At 39.1% G+C, this 19,535-nt stretch overlaps 1 protein-coding gene across 1 annotated transcript in view; it reads left to right on the forward strand.

Moving 5' to 3' along the window:
* LOC124788082 (MAP kinase-activating death domain protein) overlaps positions 1–19,535 on the forward strand; it is a 593,942-nt gene that overhangs the window by 101,807 nt on the left and 472,600 nt on the right. Inside the window, exons 7-9 of the mRNA XM_047255179.1 lie at positions 5,378–5,536; positions 11,694–11,825; positions 11,911–11,981. Of these exons, the coding sequence (XP_047111135.1) occupies positions 5,378–5,536; positions 11,694–11,825; positions 11,911–11,981 (362 nt within the window). The remainder of the gene's footprint in view (positions 1–5,377; positions 5,537–11,693; positions 11,826–11,910; positions 11,982–19,535) is intronic.

Consider the following 19,535-nt stretch of genomic DNA (forward strand, 5'->3'; position numbering starts at 1 on the left):
CAGATCTTGGAATTTTCACACTGCTTCTGCTCCAGAATTTATTGTGATATTAGCTGTAATAGTTAACATTGAAGTTGTTTTTGTGAACAGAAATTACACAAACATACAGTAAAAGTGCTGAAAAATGTAACAAAAAAAACTTCTGTTTTTTTTGTTGTTGTGAGTTGAAGAAATTGCTTTGTGTATGGAAACGTATCACAACATATCAACAGAACCACAAAACCATTCTGGAACCACCAGAAAAATATCAATATACTTTGATTCCTTGTTTTTAAAAATTCTGGCAAAATGAAGACTTGGGTAATCTTTATGGAGAGTCTCTTTGGAAAGGCACGTGTTGTAAACTTAAGGTCTGTAGGGAACACACCGAAAATTTCAGCTGATGGGTTCTTTCCTCTGCCTGGGCAGACAGTGCCCTTGTTAATAAGATAAATATGCACACTTTTTCCAAGGTCAAATTCAGTCAATCACTTATTATGTTCAAGAAATCTCATCATGATGGAGAGAATTCAGGGATGTGGGATGAGTCAGACTATACATCAAGATAGAAGCAGCTACTGCAGGCCACATCTGAAAAGTATGCTAACAATAAGTTACAACTAGTGCTAATCTGTTCACACTAATAATTATGAGAATCACTTCTGTATTACTTTATGTAAGTATGGTAGGAAAAAAGCAACTGCATTGTTGGTAAAGGGGGCTGTTAAGATCGTACTACTCCTCTTAAACAGTTTAGCTCCTGTTTTTTATCTTACACTTCGAACAGAGCGTATGTGAAAACTTATACAGAACACTGTCAGAGTTTATATTATGAAAATGCCAAATCTGTATAATACACATACTAGTTCCAGTGGAATTTACATCCTAGAGCCCAAATCTGACTGCCTTTTAAGAAGGTATATACGTGTGTTCAACAACTACTCCTGAGCTGCTGATTTCAGCCAAACTTTGTACACCTGTTACTTGCTATCTTGAAAGAAACATGGTTGGGATAAGAACCCCTACCTCCCAAAGGGGTTGGGAGTAGAGATGAAAAAGAAGCATAACACGATGGTGTGCAAATAAACAGACTGTATTCATCCAATATTTGAGAATAAGAGCACTTCGTTATTTGGAACAAACTTTAAATGTAATTTCAAAACTTTATGAAACTTTTTCTTGCTTACAGCACCCATAAAACGATGAAGGGAAAAAAGTTTACTGATTGCTACATTTTCACTGTTTGTGCACTAAAACTGCTGCATCAGCCTTGATCTTATAATTTATTACTTCTTTACCAATAACTCTATTCGCAACAAATTTTGCATATGGTATTGCCATATACTGGTAAATGTATGAGCAAAATTGAGGATCATTTGTGCAAAACTCACTTCATGCAAAGAAATAAAATTTTACAGGAGACACATTTAGTTAAGAATCAAGTTAAGAGGGAAAAATTTTTTACATTTAGCAACTTTTGTACAGTTCTGAATATGTTTTAATATAGTCTTTGCATATACACAAAGTTTTTATTGTTTATCAATTGCTGGGAGTAGAAAAACAGTCTTGTTTTTTAAAACTTGCTTTATGGTCAGACTAGATTAGTGATACTTGAATATTGAATGCCTGTTTTTTACATTAAAGTTTTAAGATAATATTTCTTTTTTCTCTTCTACACAACTTCAGGGATCCCTTCATCCTCATAAATACTCCGTGAAATGTCATGATCTTGATACTCTTCACCACTTGCAGAGAGTATATCACTGTAGAAACTTGCTACATCCTATGGAATAGTAAAGAAATGTATGACCTTCATTACATCCTTATTTTTTCTGCACTCACGTGAGTTATTTCAGGAATAATAAGAGCACGTTTCATGGGTTTGAACGGAGGACTGCTCTTCTTGGAACATCATAAAGTGTTTCTGATACATATAAATACGTCATTTTAACATCACCTTGATCCTTACCATTCTCTGTGGGTTACTGCTTGTACATACATCATTTTGTGCATAAAAGACTTCTCCAATAGAGAGCTTTTGCAGAGATCGACAATTTTTACAGTGTCTTCAGAGTAAATATTCAGGAATACCCCTAATGGCTTTGGCAAGCTAAGTTGTGTAAAGTGAATTTGTGTTGGATGATGATAATGATGATGATTATGAGAGAAGGGACAGGGTGACACCCTGTGGCAGCCAGCACTTAGCCTACTCCACACAAGTAGCAGCAAGGGGGCTGCCAAGCTTAATGTTCTCATCTGATGGATGGATCACCATCAACAGTGTCACATGCCTTCACTTCATGACACATGGAATAGAGGTTTGGTACTTAAACAAGGATATTTGCACAAAGTCTGGTGATCAGGAACTTCATGCCACCACTTCTCCTCCCCTTACTGGCCAAATACAGGCAGTGAAAATTTTTTCCACCACCAGAATTCCAACAGGCTTACCCCCAGGTCAAGTGCCACTGCACAAGCGAGCATTAGTGACATTAGCCACAGAGGCAGTTGAGAAGCATTTTAATTTATCAATTCTTTTGCACTAATACTTTTCACAACACATTTTGCAGACACTATACATATATACCACTGAATGTATCTGCTTATCATTGCATATGGTTCAGGAGATATGACATCAAGAGCACTGAGATGTGTGAAAAACTAGATTTTCTTAAAACGGATTATGAATTACCTGGACTGTACTCATTCAGTGTTTGACAATGAGAGCAGTTAGTGACTTCCAAAAATTTTGATCATAATTTCAAACCTTTTATAAACTTTTTGTTGCTTACAGGCCTAACATCGAATATTTAACACATTTACTCATTTGTAAAGTAATCAGAACTCTGGAACTGTTTTATACAGGATGGTTCAGTTCTTTAAAGAATTGGGTGATTACTGGCTACTTACAATATGAAAAGAAGCACTCTGGGGTTAAGAATCACCTACATCCTGCAGGGGTGGGAAGGAAGAAAGGGGATGACACGGAAGCACAACTCAGGAACTCCTAGAGCAATTCAACCAAATTTGCTGGTCACATGTCTTCTTATTTGCATAATAATACTGCTGGAGTAAGATTCTCCTTTATCACTAGGAATGGGATTGTGAATGAGAAGGCGTGATATAAAAATGTTTGAAATTTTCCTATTGGTATTTATTTCGTGTGGTTAGTTGATATGGACTGCTTTCAAAAGTGTGAAGTGCAATTTGTCTCTTGTTTGTGATGTTCACTGTATCAACCAAGTACAAGAATAAGCACCACAGCAAGCCAATAATTTTGTCAGCATGTTTTGTGACATAAGATCAAGCCATGTGGCTGAATAACACAGGTAAATTTAACGCCCTTTCTTGGTTGTGTGGTGTAAAGGAGCAGAGAATCAGACATATGTGTGCAATGCATATGTGACATACACATATGTTCAACCTCTCCTCATAAGCCCCTAGAATGATTTCATTCAAACTTTGTACACATGTTACTAACTATCTGGAAAGAAACACTATGGGGTTAGAACCGATCATCATCCTAAAGATGGGGTTGATGGATAGAGAGAGATGGAGGAGGAAGTGGGTAAAGAAAGGGGGAAAAAACATGGACAGAGAGAGGAGGGAGAAGGAGATGGACTACCCTGGGTTTCTCAGTTAGTATTGTCAGAAGTATGGGAGCAGCTGATAAAGTATTCTTGTACTTTGTTTGTGATTATCCTGGAATTCTCAGTTCTCTGCCTGTTGTCTATCAGCACCCTGTTACAGACTTTTGCACCCAAGTATAGAACTTCCTTGAACTGGGCTATTTATTTTTTACAGGTATCAAACTACTATTTTCACATAGTAGTTGCATTATTATCTTAAGGCAATCCTGTAAATATCCCTGCACAGTGGCTGCATGTTTAAGTACAGGAGCACAATTTAAGTAGCTGGTACAGACACAAGTATTTCTCCAGCAAGAAAATCATGCATCCAAAAATTCACCAACATATGTATTAAGTGCCCTAGACATGATTAAGTATAATGACTATTGTTCTACACTAACACTTGCACCATTACTTGCATAAATCAAAATATCAAATGTAATCCCCAAAGCTTTCTGTGGAGCACCCAGTTCCTTGCAAGTGGGAAATGGTCCTACACTGATAGTGAAACTACATGGTGGAGATAACATGCAAGCATCCTCAAGAGACAGTGTGTCAAACACAGTGAGATTAATCTTGGCAACATGAATGCAACAAGGCATTTGCTTGATTAGTATCCAAGGTCTGTTTGGAGTTACAACTTATTACCTAGATGGATCATATGGTGTTTGCCCCTAAAGTTGTCTGTGGACTGCAGTGTTTCACACAAGGGTAGTGTGTGTACACCTTCAATATATATGTGCTCTAGACTTAAGGCATTGATAAATTGAGTACTGGGTTTCAAACCTTCCTTGAATTGAATTCTCAATCCCTGTTCATAAGCTTTTACGGCATCCATATTTTCATGGACTCCTTAATTATGTTGCCATAGAAACTTGGAGCATGTAAATCAAAATTGATCTTTGTGCAACTAATTTCAAGATTATACTCCACACAATACACAAATTATGGTTGAACTCTATAAAACAAAAGTGCATAAGACCACCTGAAGAAGATGCATGGGCTAGTAATGAAAATAATGCGAACGGAACTTGTCAACACAGCAGAAAACTATGAAAATCAATGAGACTGTTAAACCATCAAAAGCCAGTATTTATGTTACTAGCTAGTTGTAAATTACATGAGAATGCTGTATCATGATATGTTTTATTATGGCTAAGGCTGTGTTTGAACACAACCTGAACTGTTCAAACAGTATACATCACAGTTCTGGAAATCTCAGTATGAACAGTTTATGTCACAGTTACGGAAATCATGGGTTCTGTTTGAACTTATTCTCTTTTGTGAATATGGATACTCTTCAGACTCGTAAGTATATTGACAGTATATTCTGCATTCTTTTAAGGTTAATTGTGTTTCTGAGAAGTTACTGTACTAAACACTAGAACAGTAATAATCCATAAGAAGCAGTCTGCTTTTGATGTAATACATGGCTTTTAAATAGTTCATCTTTGTCCAAGATAAAAATGAGAGAAGTTGTTCTACTTACAAGTTGTGGTGTTCCTGTCTGAGACACTAAACATATAAACTGTTGTGTTATGTATGTTCTGTATGAGTGTGTAAAATGATAGTGATAGTGAGGAAGATAACTGATTTCACCAACTTTATTTCTCCTTTACTTCCATCAGTGGTATGGCATCTAATTTTGTAGTGCACTGAAATAATTACACATTGAGTAATGCTTATTCAAATGATTTTACTGACATACTGTCAACTACTGCAATTTCACATTAAATTTGTCAGATGCTTTCTTTATATTGTTTTCACAGGTGGAAGTCTTGTCACCAAGCATTCGTCCACCACTCGTATTTGCTCTTCCTGATCACACACGCTTTTCCTTGGTGGACTTTCCATTGCATTTGCCATTAGAATTATTGGGTGTTGATATATGTGTGAAAGTCCTTACACTCATACTTCTTGAGAATAAGGTAAGTTGCTGTGAAATATTAATGACAGTGCAACAGAATGTATCAATTTATAAGCACCATGCAATTGCACCTGAATAATTTCCACGAAGCTAATAAGCACCAGTCTAGAATAACTTTTTAGCTTTCATTTTCATCATTGTCTTGGCTGCAGTGGCTAACCTAAGGTACTTTCAGAACATGAAATGTACCCTGGGTGTCTATTCTGCTGATTAATGTTTCATTTCTGTCTCAAGGGTCTAATTTTTACTGGGGCTGTAAGAATTATGAATTCTATGATAATGTAGCTATACTTATTCGTTGTTTTGACAAACAATTTTTGGACAGTCTTAAGACGTTTTTCAGCTTATCTGTCCCAAAAGAAAATGTAATTACAAAAAATGCATATCTGTTGAGTAATACTCTATTGAGACTAGATGTAGATTATAGTTGTATAAGCATTAGCTGAGTATCATACATAGTACATACAGGGTATTTAAAAAAAAGTGCCCCATATTCTTACAGGAGATAGCAGAGATAGTACTGCTCACAAACTGAAAGAAAGATTCTCTAAATACGTGTTCATAAACAAATGCATTTTTAAGATATGGATCATTTTATCCTATGATAGCCCCTGTTGACACTATAAGGAATGGTCAGTGCAGTTACCCCTTTAGAATATGATTTGTGCTTCCACTTCTTCACACACTTGTTTCAGAATCATCTTTAACTCATTCTGCCGTATCTAGTGTGTGACCTGAGTGAAGTCTACCATGATCCCCTGTCTTTGTTACAACTGCCCCTGTGCCTGCAAGTTTATAAGCGCTATATCTGCCATCCCTGTGCATGCAAGTTTATAAGTGCTTTGTCTACCAACATCATCACACTCAGAGGATTAAATACAATCACAAACAAAAAATGAGCAATGAATGTCAGCAGAAAGATAGCTTCCACCTTTTTGTACCAAATATTCTTGACGCAAGTATTGTGGTCCATATCTCAACAAGTATTTTTTTCCATACAAGTGTTTATGTGACTCTTTTTGGGATTTTGTCCAGTATTCTCTCTTGTAAGAATATGGGTCTCTTCTTTTTAAGATGCCTTGTATTAAGCACTTTTCGCAGTGGAATTTTCTTTGGTGATGATGATCATAAAACTGAGCAAAGTGCTTTTTAAAATAAAGAATAATGACAGGTTTGTAATTATATAATGCAGTTTCTAAATTACCCAAAAGCTTTTCAACAGCACCTACATAAAATTTGTGAATTGTTAATTGGGCTGTTTGTTTCTTACAAGGTACAACAGATTTTTATTTTTTTTTATTTTAACACATTTCATTCATTTCTCTTTCTGCTTGTGATTTTAGGTTTTTCCAGTGTAGGAAAATCTTGAATAGTTCTTGGGTATTAGATGACGTCATCTGACTGAATATCCGAGGACTATGCAGGATTTCTGTTTTTTATAACTTTGGTCACAAATCTATCTTTAGACTGTTTTGTTTCTGTAAACAACAAGAAGCATGGAATTAATGCAGTGTCAACATTGGGCAAGAAAAATATGTTTGTTGCATTTTGAAAGTAAATCATGTTGCAAATCTTTTTTCTTGCCTATTTTATGGTAGGTATTTATTCCCTGGATTCAGTAGTATCAAAGGAAACTTCTATTTAGAAAACTAATGTATATGAGACAGAACTGCTGGCCAGTACTTACCTGTTGGAGGAGGGTGAAATGTTTAGAATTACCAATAGACATCTGCAAAAGTAGAGCTGAAGACCTTATCCTAATTTTTGGAACTATTAGTTTCTTCATCATGGGGGAGAGGTGTAGAGGGGGGAAGTTTAAAGAGGATAGGCAGGTCACTTGGACCCCAGGATGAGAGGAACACATCTATAGTGAGAATGGGAGCCAATTATTGAGTATGGTTGCTGACCAGAGACTCTTACCTGGTTATGTTCGCTAAGAAGAGAGAGAGAGACAGGCAGAGAAAAGATTGGAAAAAGAGATGTTTCAGACCATAACAGAGACACTCAACAGATTCCTATAGGGGATTTTGCAAGAATGGCATTATATTCAAGAGAACCTAGCTCCCACAGTGTTCCAAGAACCCATGTTCAAGTACAAGTCAAGAAGCAAAGGAGGAAAATGATTCTTGTAAATAGTGACTGCTTTACTATACATCCTGCGGTGGCTTGTGGCAAGCAAAAGTAGTTATAAATGTTACCAGACTATGATCTTATATATCACGCCTTTCCAAACAATGGAAAATTTAGGATGGAGTATTGACAGTATTATTAAAAGGATTGGTTGCTACTCACTGTGTAGGGGAAATGTTGAGTTGCAGATAGCCTGCTATTCCACTAACACTCCCTCAGTCTTTTTTCCCCCTCCTCTATTTCTCTCCTTTTCCACTCTGCTCCACCCCGTTCACCCCTCCTCCTCCCATCTAGCTATCCGAATATACCTAGTTGCCCTGTCTGGTCCCCATTACATCCCTGCGTGCTCCCACAAGCAACACCGTAGCCTCCCTGACCCTACCCTTCTATCCCTCCCCCTCCCTGCCTCAGCCTCCTCCTTACCCCCACCACCCAGATTGCTTCTCCCATTATGTGCAGTTGTTCACAGTCCATCCTCAGAGGCCAGAAACAGAATATGGCCTTTTGGCCGAAAGACCACATGTTTAGCAGTCTTTTGTTGTGCCTGTCTTTGACTCAGCATCTCTTCTACTTCTACATGGTGGGTATCAGCCTACACTTTTCATAATATTGTCATCATATCATGCCATCTGAATGAATTCTGATGTTGTAAGGCTGGCATCTGTTATTGTGATTAAACTGCTTTGGCTTTAAAGCTGCACTGAGCTATTGTTCGTATTTGTACTATTATTCTATTGTGTCTAATAGTTCCCCAATGGTAGATCATTTGGTAATCTAAATTTAGAACTGGTAATTGACCCTTGCACTCTCTCTACATGAAAAAAAAGAATATTGTTTTCTAACGAAAGAAAGCAATGCCTACAAATTTTTTATGTGAAAACTCTTAAAGCTTTTAAATAAAACAAACATTATTGACATTGTGTATCTTTATTCTTCATGTCTACATATCTGTTTCTCAACTTAATCACTCTGGTGATGAACACATGTCTCCCAATGAGAGACCAGCTTGTTGATGTCGTCATTGTAGAATCTTTGACATCGTTGATGGAGCCACACCCTCACCTCTTCTTGCACAACTTAATCACTATCAAAGTGAAGTTCTCAAATGTGTTCTTTAAATTCTGAAAATTGAATGGGCCCAAGTCAGGATTGTATGGAGGATGATAAATGACAATGAACCCAAGGCATCAGATTTGTTGCTGAAGTCACAGCACTTAGGTGTCATGCTGAAGAAGAGTGCGCTCCATGTGTGGATGAACTCTTCAAATTCAAAACTTGATTACAGCTTGCTGTTTCTAACGCACTGACATAGTTACATTACACACCACCATGTTACATGCTTCAATTTGAAGTCCTCTAGTTGCAGAGGGCTGCAAATATGTAGATATGAAAAATAAAGATGTAAAATGTTAATAACATGTGTTATGTGATTCTTGAGTTTCTCCCGGCTTTTTTGATAATCAAAATATCCACGGGTGTGCTGCCGGTCTATAGTGTCCAACAGGCACAATATTTCGGCGATCATACATGTCGCCATCATCAGGTGAACTGACGGACTGAGCTCCTGTGAACGTGCCGGCACGGAGATCCGTACGCTATGGCTGCTCAGAGGGAACTGGGTTCGGTTGCGACAGCGGCCGATTTAAATACCCTCCGCCCGCGGCGCGTTCCCTCCGCCGTCCGCGCCCCGCGCCACAGTCGCGCGGTGGAACAGATTGCGACGGCGTCTGAGATGACGTCGGTGTGATGGCTCTGTCCGCCGTGGTCGTCACAACTATACGTTTGCTCGACTTACTCTTGATTGACCCAATCGCTGGTTCCCAAGCCTTCCTAAGATTATAGCCACCGTCACGGTTTATGAGGTCATCATTGGTGCATATTTCGATGGCCTCTCTAACAATGCTGTCCCAGTATCTCGACGTCTGTACCAGAATCCTCGTGCGGTCATACTCCATGGCGTGATTTTCCGACAAACGATGTTCAGCGACCGCCGACTTGCTTGGATACATCAGTTGAGTGTGCCTCTGGTTTTCACGGCATTGATCCTCGATGGTACACATCGTCTGACCAATATACGACTTGCCACATTGACGCAGAATCTGGTACACGCCGGCCTTCCTCAAACCGAGGTCATCTTTGGCGCTCCCCACCAGTGCACGAATTTTATTTGGAGGACAAAACACAGTTCCGACCCGGTGTTTCTTCAGAATGCGGGCTATTTTCCCCGAGAGTGCGCCTGTGTATGGAATAAATGCAGTGCCTACCTCCTCCCTCGTGACTTCATCTGTCTCAACAGGTTGTGCTGCAGTGGGTGGGCGGAGAGCACGTTGAATCTGCCACTCTGAGTACCCATTTCTTCGAAATACAGTTCTCAGATGTTCCAATTCCTGGGGTAGACTCTCTGCATCAGAGATAGTGCGTGCCCTATGTACTAGAGTTTTAAGTACTGCATTCATCTGTGACGGATGGTGGCAGCTGTCTGCGTGCAAATACAGATCAGTGTGCGTTGTCTTCCGATACACCCCATGACCTAGGGTGCCGTCAGCCCTTCTCTTCACCAAGACGTCAAGGAAAGGTAATTTACCCTCCGTTTCAGTCTCAATAGTGAATTTGATGTTGGGGTGTATGGAGTTTAGATGTGTAAGGAAGTCAAGGAGTTTGTCCATACCATGTGGCCAAATGACGAACGTGTTGTCCACGTAACGGAAAAAGCAAGTAGGTTTCCATACGGATGACGACAGGGCTTCCTCCTCGAAGTTCTCCATGTACAAATTTGCTACCACCGGTGAGAGTGGGCTACCCATGGTGACTCCTTCCGTTTGTTCGTAGTATTCTCCATTAAAAAGAAAATACGTGGAAGTCAAGACATGCCTAAAAAGTTCTGTGGTCTTCTCGTCAAACTTCTGACTAATCAATTCTAGTGACTCTCGCAGGGGTACCCTCGTAAACAATGAAACAACGTCAAAACTCACCATGATATCTGACTCATCCAACCTGAAGCTATCAAGGCGTTTAACAAAATCCACGGAATTACGGATGTGATGAGGGCATTTACCCACATAAGGACTTAATTTTCCCGTCAGGTATTTGGCCAACAAATATGTAGGTGCCCTGATGTTGCTGACAATGGGGCGTAATGGTACCCCCTCTTTGTGAACCTTCAGGAGTCCATATAGTCTAGGTGGTACCGGACCTTGGGGTAACAATTTCTTAGCGTCACCCTCCGGTAAATCTGCGTCCTTGAGAAGCGCCCTCATCTTGTTCTCCACCTTCTTTGTAGGGTCAACGCTGATCTTCCGGTAGGAATCGTCATTTAGCAGGCTCTGCATCTTATCAGTGTAGTCCTTATGGGAGACAACAACTGTAGCATTGCCTTTGTCAGCCGGTAAGACAACAATTTCAGAGCGCTCCCTCAGATCACGAATGGCCGTGGCGCGGGGTGCAGACGGCGGAGGGAGCTCGCCGCGGGCGGAGGGTATTTAAATCGGCCGCCCGGCAACCGAACCTAGTTCCCTCTGAGCAGCCATAGCGCACAGATCTCCGTGCCGGCACGTTCACAGGAGCTCAGTCCGTCAGTTCACCTGATGATGGCGACATGTATGATCGCCGAAATATTGTGCCCGTTGGACACTATAGACCGGCAGCACACCCGTGGATATTTTGATTAACACGTGTTATATTTAAAAAGCATTAAGAGCTTTCACATAAAAAATTGAAGGCATTACTATTCAGCACGCCATCATACAATACAGTGCTTTTGGGGATGCATCCTGTAGCAGCACATCAGGTGTTAAATAACAGTAATTTAACTTGCAACTATGACCTTACATCTCAGAAATTACCAGACACATTGGAGGAAAGTGCATCAGTTGTAGCTTTTATTGTATATTCTGAAACCCTGATTTTGAAATTAGGTATCAAGAAATGCAAATGCATAATAATAGCATTCTCTATGCTAATGTTGTTCCCTGTTTGTTTAATTTTAGTGGTTTTTGTGAATATAATCTAATATTGGTTTTATCCTGCAGCTGGTGCTACAATCACGAGATTACAATGCCTTGTCCATGTCTGTGATGGCATTTGTAACAATGATTTACCCATTAGAGTATATGTTCCCTGTGATACCTCTCTTACCAACATGTATGAGCTGTGCTGAACAAGTAAGTTATAACCAAATGTTGTAGTAGTTTGATGCTTAGTCTCTTAACATATTCCTGTAGCTGACTCTGCACTGACTTATTTCAGCTATTACTTGCACCGACTCCTTTCGTCATTGGTATACCAGCCAGTTTTCTAATGTACAAAAAGAATTTTAGGTAAGTAGAAAACTTATGTTAAATACTCTTTGTGTTGAAATTTTATATACTGAGTGATCCCTGAATTTTTATCAGAGATTAACGAAGTGCCACCTTTCATTTTATTGTCTTGCCTACATCAACAGTCCTATTTGACACTGTTATAATGGTAGTTCCCTAGTAATCTTGTGGTATGTTCATCCAGGCTATGTAGAATGTGCCATTGATTATCATTGTGCAGACAGGGACTGCTTCAGTGGCAGGCTGAGGTGTTACACAGGATCTTATGAGTGCTGTTTGAGAGTGAGTTGGAAAGTTCTAGGCTTGGAACACCGAGAAAGTGCATCATATAATACTGAGCAATTAGCCAGTGGAAGCTCTAAGATAGCTGATGACATAAGGTACAACAGAGAAGGATTTTGATATATTTTACATGTAGAATCATCTCCAAAATCATCTCCGACAAATATCTACAGCAAATGGATGCCACATTTAATAAATGATAATGGAACCCAACAGGAAAATAAATTTCAATTTTTGAAAGAATTGAACAGTTCTTATTCACTGACTTGTTACTCTAAATCAGAAGTGGACTCCCCACCCCAAGTGAGAGATGAAAGAGCACTCAAATAATAATAATAATAATAATAATAATATTGTACTTCATCAGGAATTTGCATCTACTTACAAATGTGCACTGATAACAAGAAAACTAAGGGATTTGAAGTACAAATTGTTGGAGTATTCACTGTCTTCCCCATATCAGATATCTTTTGATTTCAACTTTTTCCCACATCTAATTAAATTTGTGATCAGAAAACATTTTGAGTTCAGTGAAAAGATTGTGACATACGTATTTTGTAGACCTTCCAGAACCACACTTGAAAAATGGGCTCTGCTCACTGGAAAAAAATTTATGAAGTCTATTGACCTAGAAGGAAGGCACAGCCACAGGGAAATAAATGTTTGTTTTTAATCAGAAAATACAATCTTTCTCTACCAGATTGAGAATGTTTCACATTGCCCTTGTATATGACTGAAAATTGATTGATGGCTATGGGTACATGCAAGACAAATCTGATGACAAGATTCATTGTTGTATTGAAAGGTACAGTTGTTATTTGGATCAAAGTCCTTAATTGCCAAATTAATCTGGTCCATAATGAAATCACAGGACCAGAGTACCAGTTATGTGTTGTTCTGTATGCACCAGCGAACATCGCTCTTGCACACAGACACACTCGTGTGTGTGTGTGTGTGTGTGTGTGTGTGTATTTGCACATATATTATTCTTTTGGAGATTTTACTGATTGTGTCAAAAAAGTTATAAAGTGTAGTAATTCATTAATTTGTTTGTTCACACTATTTCCACCACATCAGTGTGACCAATGCCCAGTGTGTAGTAGAGGAAAACAATAGTGAGATATTGTAAGGTAAAGAAATTTATGATACTGAAACTATTGCAAAATAAGATTAGCAGCTGATGATTAGAGAGTTGGTGTCATATGACGAATCATTTCGAGTAAAATACTCACAAATAATTCCTGAACTTCATGATTCTAAATTCATAAATAGTTTTCTCAAGTATCTTTGCAGTATACAGTGTGTAACGAAAACACAGAGGAATAAAATATGTTAAAATGGGTGTGGATCTGGAAATGCTTTAGTTCCATGTTAGAGTTCATTTTCTACTTCTCTTCATGATAGTCATTGTAGGCTTAAACTTATTTGTGTTCATTCAAAATTTTTGAAAACAGTAGGCCTATCATTGTTCAAAACAATCGTTCTCTGATTTCACTGTATAATAACATGAGATATATGTTATGTTTTAAAATTTTTAGATGCTTACAAATCTATATTTTTGAAAATTTTCATAAGTTATGAGTGTTGTGAATAACTCATTTTGTAGCTAATCAATGTTTGTGACTCACAGTTACTGCTAATGAACAGATCAACCCAAATTTCATTGTATATCAACTCAAATAAATGTACATTTTTGGGAATTTTCAGAGATTACCTTTGTTGTGTGCATTAGTCAGCAAGCTTAGTTTAAATTTACAGGGTGTATACGACCCGGAACAACCGGGAGATCCGGGAAAAACCCGGGAATTGTTTAGAATTCCGAGAATGTTTCATTGTTTTAGTTTCCAGTTAAATTTTTTTGATTTTGGCTGGTAGGAACCAATACTCCAACAAAGGATATTACTGTATCCCGCTATTGCAGAATAATACTGCAGCAACAAAACATGAACGAGAGGGGGCAGAAACAACTTAAGTTGCAAAGGAAATGCGCCGTATACAACAAGAAGACACAGTGCTCATACAAGCGTCTGCCAACACCAAAGTGTGTCAAAGGCTTTAGGATGACTGTGCAATGCTTCATAACAACAAATTACTCCTGTGAGCATGACGTGACAACTGTTTAAATTAGATTTGTTTGAGCAGTTGTGGGCAGGCTCTTGCGCATGCGCATTTGAGTTGCGTATGAGTAGTACCTTCTTTTGCTTCTGGTTACAGAAGTATGGCTGGACGCCACTACTTAATATTGCCCCGGTTCGGAAATATAGTAAATCTGGCGCTGATGCCCAGAGCAGTGTTTATGTTCAGTGATTTTGTTGTTTCCTCTTCGTTTATTGCTCTCACGTTAAATGAATTAAAATATGTTCACGTAATTATGGAAGGCTAAAATATGATGAAATAAAAGAAATTATTCAGATAGTGAAGGGAGACGAAAATTTAATAGTCATGGGTGACTGGAATTCGAGTGTAGGAAAAGGGAGAGAAGGAAACGTAGTAGGTGAATATGGATTGGGGCTAAGAAATGAAAGAGGAAGCCGCCTGGTAGAATTTTGCACAGAGCACAACATAATCATAGCTAACACTTGGTTTAAGAACCATGAAAGAAGGTTGTATACATGAAAGAACCCTGGAGATACTAAAAGGTATCAGATAGATTATATAATGGTAAGACAGAGATTTAGGAACCAGGTTTTAAATTGTAAGACATTTCCAGGGGCAGATGTGGATTCTGACCACAATCTATTGGTTATGACCTGTAGATTAAAACTGAAGAAACTGCAAAAAGGTGGGAATTTAAGGAGATGGGACCTGGATAAACTGAAAGAACCAGAGGTTGTACAGAGTTTCAGGGAGAGCCTAAGGGAACAATTGACAGGAATGGGGGAAAGAAATACAGTAGAAGAAGAATGGGTAGCTTTGAGGGATGAAGTAGTGAAGGCAGCAGAGGATCAAGTAGGTAAAAAGACGAGACCTAGTAGAAATCCTTGGGTAACAGAAGAAATATTGAATTTAATTGATGAAAGGAGAAAATATAAAAACGCAGTAAATGAAGCAGGCAAAAAGGAATACAAACGTCTCAAAAATGAGATTGACAGGAAGTGCAAAATGGCTAAGCAGGGATGGCTAGCGGACAAATGTAAAGACGTAGAGGCTTATCTCACTAGGGGTAAGATAGATACTGCCTACAGGAAAATTAAAGAGACCTTTGCAGATAAGAGAATGACTTGTATGAATATCAAGAGCTCAGATGGAAACCCAGTTCTAAGCAAAGAAGGGAAAGCAGAAAGGTGGAAGGAGTATATAGAGGGTCTATACAAGGGCGATGTACTTGAGAACAATAGTATTGAAATGGAACAGGACGTAGATGAAGATGAAATGGGAGATACGATACTGCGTGAAGAGTTTGACAGAGCTCTGAAAGACATGAGTCAAAACAAGGCCCCGGGAGTAGACAACATTCCATTGGAACTACTGACGGCCTTGGGAGAGCCAGTCTTGACAAAACTCTACCATCTGGTGAGCAAGATGTATGAAACAGGCGAAATACCCTCAGACTTCAAGAAGAATATAATAATTCCAATCCCAAAGAAAGCAGGTGTTGACAGATGTGAAAATTACCGAACAATCAGTTTAATAAGCCACAGCTGCAAAATACTAACATGAATTCTTTACAGACGAATGGAAAAACTGGTAGAAGCAGACCTCGGGGAAGATCAGTTTGGATTCCGTAGAAATGTTGGAACACGTGAGGCAATACTAACCTTACGACTTATCTTAGAAGAAAGGTTAAGAAAAGGCAAACCTATGTTTCTAGCATTTGTAGACTTAGAGAAAGCTTTTGACAATGTTAACTGGAATACTCTCTTTCAAATTCTGAAGGTGGCAGGGGTAAAATACAGGGAGCGAAAGGCTATTTACAATTTGTACAGAAACCAGGTGGCAGTTATAAGAGTCGAGGGACATGAAAGGGAAGCTGTGGTTGGGAAGGGAGTAAGACAGGGTTGTAGTCTCTCCCCGATGTTATTCAATCTGTATATTGAGCAAGCAGTAAAGGAAACAAAAGAAAAATTTGGAGTAGGTATTAAAATCCATGGAGAAGAAATAAAAACTTTGAGGTTCGCCGATGACATTGTAATTCTGTCAGAGACAGCAAAGGACTTGGAAGAGCAGTTGAATGGAATGGACAGTGTCTTGAAAGGAGGATATAAGATGAACATCAACAAAAGCAAAACGAGGATATTGGAATGTAGTCGAATTAAGTCGGGTGATGCTGAGGGAATTAGATTAGGAAATGAGACACTTAAAGTAGTAAAGGAGTTTTGCTATTTGGGGAGCAAAATAACTGATGATGGTCGAAGTAGAGAGGATATAAAATGTAGACTGGCAATGGCAAGGAAATCGTTTCTGAAGAAGAGAAATTTGTTAACATCGAGTACAGATTTAAGTGTCAGGAAGTCATTTCTGAAAGTATTTGTATGGAATGTAGCCATGTATGGAAGTGAAACATGGGCGATAAATAGTTTGGACAAGAAGAGAATAGAAGCTTTCGAAATGTGGTGCTACAGAAGAATGCTGAAGATTAGATGGGTAGACCACATAACTAATGAGGAAGTATTGAATAGGATTGGCGAGAAGAGAAGTTTGTGGCACAACTTGACCAGAAGAAGGGATCGGTTGGTAGGACATGTTCTGAGGCATCAAGGGATCACCAATTGAGTATTGGAGGGCAGCATGGAGGGTAAAAATCGTAGAGGGAGACCAACAGATGAATACACTAAGCAGATTCAGAATGATGTAGGTTGCAGTAGGTACTGGGAGATGAAGAGGCTTGCACAGGATAGAGTAGCATGGAGTGCTGCATCAAACCAGTCTCAGGACTGAAGACCACAACAACAACAACAACAAAATATGTTATTAGTTTTAGGTTTTATTTCCACCTTGCTGACAGTCAAACATTAATCGCCTTGCAGTACAATGAAGCTATTTTTGTTGGTTTGCTAAAGAGATTTGGCTTTCATTAGTCTTTTGTGCTTTATTTGAAACAAAGTGTTTAATTTCACACTATTGACTAGTTTCAAATGTTTGCTGCATTTCAAGTGAATGTATGCCATTATGCTATAATAAAGAGTCAAACATGAGATAATACTGTACTGGTACAAATCTGGACATATGAATGTGCATTTTAAGCCGAATTATGCATTTTAGTATGGTTCACAAAATTCCAATGCTCATGAAGTATCCTCTGATGTCTTGTTTCTTTTATGACATAATGTAAGATCTTGTAATGTTTTACACGTACGAACATATGGGCTTCCTGCGTCATTATAGCTGCGTAAGCGCGGTGACACCTATTATCTGGTGCTCTCTTCCAACTACTAAAACAAACCTATTTCTAACAGGTCGCAGGAAAATATTGGGAATGGTGGTTTGAAAAATGTTACATTCAAACCAAATTTCCTTTTACGCAAGATGAACTATGTAGGAGAATGTATGATGAGTTTCTTAAATCACTAAGCGTTTGACTCTCATTTAAAAATCAACTCTTTGAGGACGACCATTTAGAAGAATTTTGAGCCCAGAAGATCAGACATTTATGTCGTTATTAAAAATTTTACTGGCACATTTTTGTCATGTATCTTCAAGTGTAACGTGCACAAAAAAGATCAACATTATATGTGGAAGCTTAGCTTCTCCTCCAGCTTATTAATCTTCGAGACCAATATTATATGTGAATGCTATGTATATTAATTTAAACCATTAACTTTTCTTATTTGTGTGTTCACACTACTTAAAAGTGATCTTGCTATTGGCTGACTACATCACGTATCCTATGCTGCCATCAGCTGGCGAGATCACATGACATGAGCTATGACTGGCTTACGCAATCTCAATTTCAATGCTTCAGAAAGTGACATGCAGTGTTTGGTGGCATTCAGATTTATACCTTTGTAATATGGAAGTATGCAGCGTACATGTTGCTGCACATCAAAGGTCTTTCAAAACGTGCTCCCCCCCCCCCCCCCCCCCCCCCCCCAAGTTTCGTTTTCTAAAGTGCAGGGAAATTCTACATTATATAAAACCATAAACATTCAAAGAATTGATGAGTTTTACAGTGCCGAGGAAGAGTATACTGCCACTTAAGATGGAGAAAGTGTATTTTTAACCGGGAAATCCGGGAAAAATCCGGGAGGTTTTTTTCCGTGTCGATGTATACACCCTGATTTATCTCTTCACTGCTCTGTAAAACAGCACCACCCACAGTGCAGCCCCACTGTGAATGCTGTTCTTGAACATGGGATGAGTTACTTGATGTTCATAAGCAGGTGGAAATGCCACAGCTACTGCTAAACAGTTGGCAGCTGCTGCAAATTGATCTGTTGGAAGAGCTCCTGAGAGCCATGACCAGTACTCATGGTACCAAAGGCACTTTAATATCCTACCTCTCCTGTGGATCCTGTTTCCTCTGTGGGAAATACGGGACCTGTTATTACTCATCCACTTGACTGTGAGTGGCATGTCAGTGGTAGATCTAGGCATCCCTTAACTAACCAACAAGTTTGAGGTGCTGCCTATCAATGAAACTGAAACTGAACCAGTGGGATTAACTTCACATGTTTTGAGGAAACATGCTTTGAGGAAACATGCTTTGTCCTGTGTCAAGAAGAGGCAAATGCAAAAGGTTGAGAGTCTATTAATCATTAGCAGGTCAAAAGTACAGCAAATAATGGCACCACTTAGGTAAATGGCAGCAAGGGTGTATACCTTGGGTCCCCATTCGGCATGCTGAAGAGGCTATTCCAGCAATTGTTGACAAAACAGGGTGCAGCCAACTGGTGGTTGTGGTCCACGTGGGAACAAATGATGCCTGTGTTCTAGGCTCTGAGGTCATACTTTGAGCATTCCAATGACTAGAAGAGAAGGTTGAGCAGACCAGGCTTGAACACAGAGTTTCAACAAAGCTCACATTTGGCAGCGCTGTCCCAGAACTTCTTGTCACCACATGGTACTAAGTCAAGTGGAAGGGTTGATTCAATGACTTCAAAGGTTCTGTGACAAGCGGGGTTGCAACTTCCTGCACTTGAGCCTTAGGGAACTGTTATGTTCCCCTAAATGGGTCAGGTGTGCAATACACATCAGATGCTGCAATGCAGGTAGCTGAGTGTATGTAGGGTGCACACAATGTAGGACACCCAGAAGTATCAGTGTAAAGTCCAATAGAATGACCCTCACAGGTGAGAGTATTAAAATCCTAGTAGTAAACTTCCAGAGCATTCA

Source organism: Schistocerca piceifrons, chromosome 3 (assembly GCF_021461385.2).
Source record: "Schistocerca piceifrons isolate TAMUIC-IGC-003096 chromosome 3, iqSchPice1.1, whole genome shotgun sequence".
Taxonomy (NCBI): Eukaryota; Metazoa; Arthropoda; class Insecta; order Orthoptera; family Acrididae; genus Schistocerca; species Schistocerca piceifrons.